At 53.1% G+C, this 3637-nt stretch overlaps 1 protein-coding gene across 1 annotated transcript in view; it reads right to left on the reverse strand.

Annotated features, from left to right (window-relative positions):
* Nucleotides 1–211: 211 nt before the first annotated feature.
* The window catches only part of LOC105304488 (janus kinase and microtubule-interacting protein 1-like), a gene marked incomplete at its 3' end in the record, with an annotated part of 49233 nt that continues 45807 nt past the window's right edge, over nucleotides 212–3637 (reverse strand). The window contains exons 4-6 of the mRNA XM_011378567.2: nucleotides 3521–3634; nucleotides 3298–3417; nucleotides 212–358 (exon numbers count right to left, since the gene is read on the reverse strand). Of these exons, the coding sequence (XP_011376869.1) occupies nucleotides 212–358; nucleotides 3298–3417; nucleotides 3521–3634 (381 nt within the window). The remainder of the gene's footprint in view (nucleotides 359–3297; nucleotides 3418–3520; nucleotides 3635–3637) is intronic.

The raw sequence follows: 3637 nt of genomic DNA on the forward strand, positions 1-3637 counted from the left end.
TCGCAGGGCTGGGGCTGCCTGCCCACCTGGCACTCCCCACAGCGCCCTAACTTGCAGACGGCGACAGCGGCGGGGACGAGTGTGGGGCTGCCTGGGGCAGGCGGCGGAGGAGGGGCCGTGGAGAACGGCACAGAGAGGCCCGGGGTTGCGGGGTTGCGGGGAGGGGTCCCAGACAGACAAGGATTCCGGGCGGGCCCGGGGGGCCACCTACCATTTCCACGTTTTCCCTCGTGAGGTTCTTGATCTTCTCCTCCATCCTCTGGATGCTGTGCAGCAAGTCCTCGTTCTTCTTGTTCATGCGCTTGTTCTTCTCCACGAGGGGCTTCAGCTGGACCTCCGTCTCCCGGGAGCGTTTCAGCTGTGGTTGGAGGGAGACAGAAGGCCGAGCGGCTGTCACATCACCGGGGCAGGGGAGATCCGACCTGGGCCTCCCTCGGGACTGGAGCTGCCGCCATTAGGACATCTGCTGGGCGCTGCAAACCCCAGAAAGGGCCCACAGACACCTGGCTCGCAAACACAGTAGCCCCGCTGAGCCTCGCGGGGCCTGGGCAAGGTGAGACGAGGAGCCCCGTGTGGGGGACCCATAAACCTGCCTGTGGCCTATGCTGAGTCCACCGGCCCACACTCCTTCCCCCTGGGCACAGAGGTCATGGGCTGCGTGCACAGAGGTCAACCCAGCTACCTAGTTCTTCCTGGTCACCATTCTCCCCAGGGACAGACCCAAGAAAGCGCGACACTCCTCAGAGAGCAGGCAGGCGCTGGGCCCCATGCCGTGCCAGGCCCAGAGCTGGTGGCACAGAGGCGAGTGAAGCCATCTGGCCTTGGAAGGCCGTGCGAGTCCTCCGAGCAGTCCCCACGACTGGCGGGGTGCCCTTCCAGCCCCTCTCGTCTGGCTAGCATCGGGAGCCCCTCCAGCGCCCAGGCCCTGTGCTTAGACCAGGTCAAAGGGGTGACGTGACAGGGCGCCCGTCTAACCGACGGGAGCAGGGCAGCGACAGCAGCAGAGGCATGAGCTCGGCGAGACGAGTGTGGGCGGCCGCCCCAGGCGGGGGCCGCACGTCCCGCGGTTCAGGAGTGCGGCTCGTCCACGCAGCTCCACCCGGTGCCGCGGGCACAGGACGTGGGCGACGGGCAGAGAAGGTGCGGGCGTGGTAAGGCCTGTTAGGGGTCTAGAGAGCTCTGTCACTTGGTTTCCACCCCCAACCCCTCAGGGCCTTGAAGCGGGAGCACGCTGCACTCGGGTATCCTTCTAGAACAATCTATCACTCTGACTGTCATGGGGAGGCCAGTCTCGCAAAGCAGAGACATAAGGAATGAGAGCGGTGAGGGGACGGGGACTGGGGACCTGCACGGTTGCCCGCTCTCCTCCCTTCCGAGCAGAGTGGCCTTGGTGGCACATTCGTCTCCTAGCTGTATGACCCTGGCCAAGTTCTCGGCCTCAGTTTCCTCACCTACGAAACAGAAATAATGCCAGACCTGCCTCACAGACTTGTTGTGAGGATTCAACGCACAGTGATGAGGTTCACAGGATTATTTTAACGGACGAAAATTAGAAATAAATTAACTGTCCATCGGCATCACCACCACGAGAACAGCCACTGCGTGCGTCCACGACGGTAAGCCGTTCCAGGCCCCCTCTCTCATTCAGCCCTCACCACAAGTCTAGGAGGGGGCCCCATCCCCACCCCCATGTCACAGACAAAGAACTTGACCCCAAAGAGGCAGGAGATGTGCTCAAGGTCACGGAGAAAGTGCTAGCGCCGAGAATCGAACACGGGGGCTGACTGCAGACCCCGCTTTTAGTCACCAGGCTGTGAAAGTTAAAACACTCGGACGGTCTCCGTTAAAACATAAAACGTACCTCTGACTCACACATGCTGCTTCTCAGAACCCGCCCCGCAGAAATAAAGCCTCGAGTGAGTAAAAACAGAAATTTATCTTCTACGCGGCATTGTTTATAACAGCAAAGAAACCCGAACCAGTCTGAACTTCCACCGGTAGCGGAGTGGCTGGATAAACTATGGTATGTCCACGTAATGGAGTACGATGCAGCCGTCAAAAAGGCAAACGCAGATCTACTTTCCTGCACTGATGGGAGTGCTCTAACTGGTAAATCGAGTGAGAAAAGCAAGCTGCCGACCAAGACACGGGGGTCCCACTTTGTAACCACAAACAAAACGAAACTCTCTTGGTGGTGTCGCTACAGTCACATAAGCAATGAAAACATGGAAGAACCACCTCGAAGGGTTGACAGCAGTTACCGCAGGATTTTAAGACGGACGTATTGCCACACTTAGCAATTTTCACTTTAAACACTTCGGTGTAGTCTGAAGTGTCTCAAACAGCCTGTAATTTTTTTCTGAACCACTGAGAAAACTATTATGTAGCTCATAAGGAATTTTGTTTTAGCTCATGAATATTTAGGTGAAAAACAGATATAATATTAGACGTACGTTCTCATGATAGCTATATAAAAATATGCCTTTAAAAATACTGGAAGGAAATGAATTTATTTTGATCATGTTAAAATTGCGAAGAGGTGACACTTAACACATTTCACTGACTTTCATAATAAAACTTGGAATAAACAGAAATATTATGATGCATTTGTCAAGAAGTTTATGTATTGACTACCACTTCAAAAGAATTAGCTTAGCCGTTTATCTAAAAAATTTAAATATGTTCAAGAAATTGCTATTTTTACTAGAGATTTATTTTTTAGGCAGAAGTCCATGTTTATTATTTTAAAAATTAGAATCAGGTAAGCTTTTAGGCAAAAGAAAGTAGATAAGCGAAAAATAAAAATCATCCATAATCATACCGCCTAAGACAACTTCCAATATCCAAGACGATGACAAGTAGTTTTGTTCTATAAACTGTTCTCATCGTTTAATTTACTGTGAACCAGTTTCCACGGCAATTAAACGTGACCCCCATCGTCATCCTCAGTGACTGAACACAATAACTGTGGGCACGTTGCACGATTACTCTGACCAGCGCGTGAGAATTTTCGGTTGCTGTCCTAAACAACACTGTGATGAACATCCTGTCTGCCCTTCCCGCTGGACCTCTCCCACTGTTTGCTCGGGGTGAGCTCCTGCAGAAGCGAAGGGCAGAAGCTGTTAGGCGTCTTCAGTGTGCGTGTGTTGGATTTTTAACCAGAAATAAATTAGAAAGCAAAGCGAGCCAGAAGGCCTCTGCATCCACTTTCTGTTTAAGGTGCATTTCGCGCCCAGGGCGGCTTCCTTGCACCCCACCCCCACCCCGAGGCACCATCTGTCTCTGGGGGCCGATTACCAGTTCATTCCTCTCATCTGCCAGGAGGGTATTTCTGTCTTCCAGCTTCCGTATCACTGAGTTCAGCTCAGCAATTTTTAGTTGAAATCGCCGTACATCTCGCTCGTCCATATGTTGATCCTAAAAAAAAGTCGAGATACGAATGTACTCTGAAGTGGAAAGGATTCCAAGCACCCCGTGGACCCTTCTTAAGCGTGCCAATTCACAGGCGTGCTGGCCGAACCAGCTCCTCACGAAGGCCGGTCACCAGGCTCCCGGAAGCCGAGGACGTGGACATCTCGAGCCCTGCCGGCGACCTACAGGAAGCCTTCATTTCAAAGGCAATAGGACTTCGAACCTG

This window comes from Pteropus vampyrus, unplaced genomic scaffold (genome assembly GCF_000151845.1).
Source record: "Pteropus vampyrus isolate Shadow unplaced genomic scaffold, Pvam_2.0 Scaffold346, whole genome shotgun sequence".
Classification (NCBI taxonomy): domain Eukaryota; kingdom Metazoa; phylum Chordata; class Mammalia; order Chiroptera; family Pteropodidae; genus Pteropus; species Pteropus vampyrus.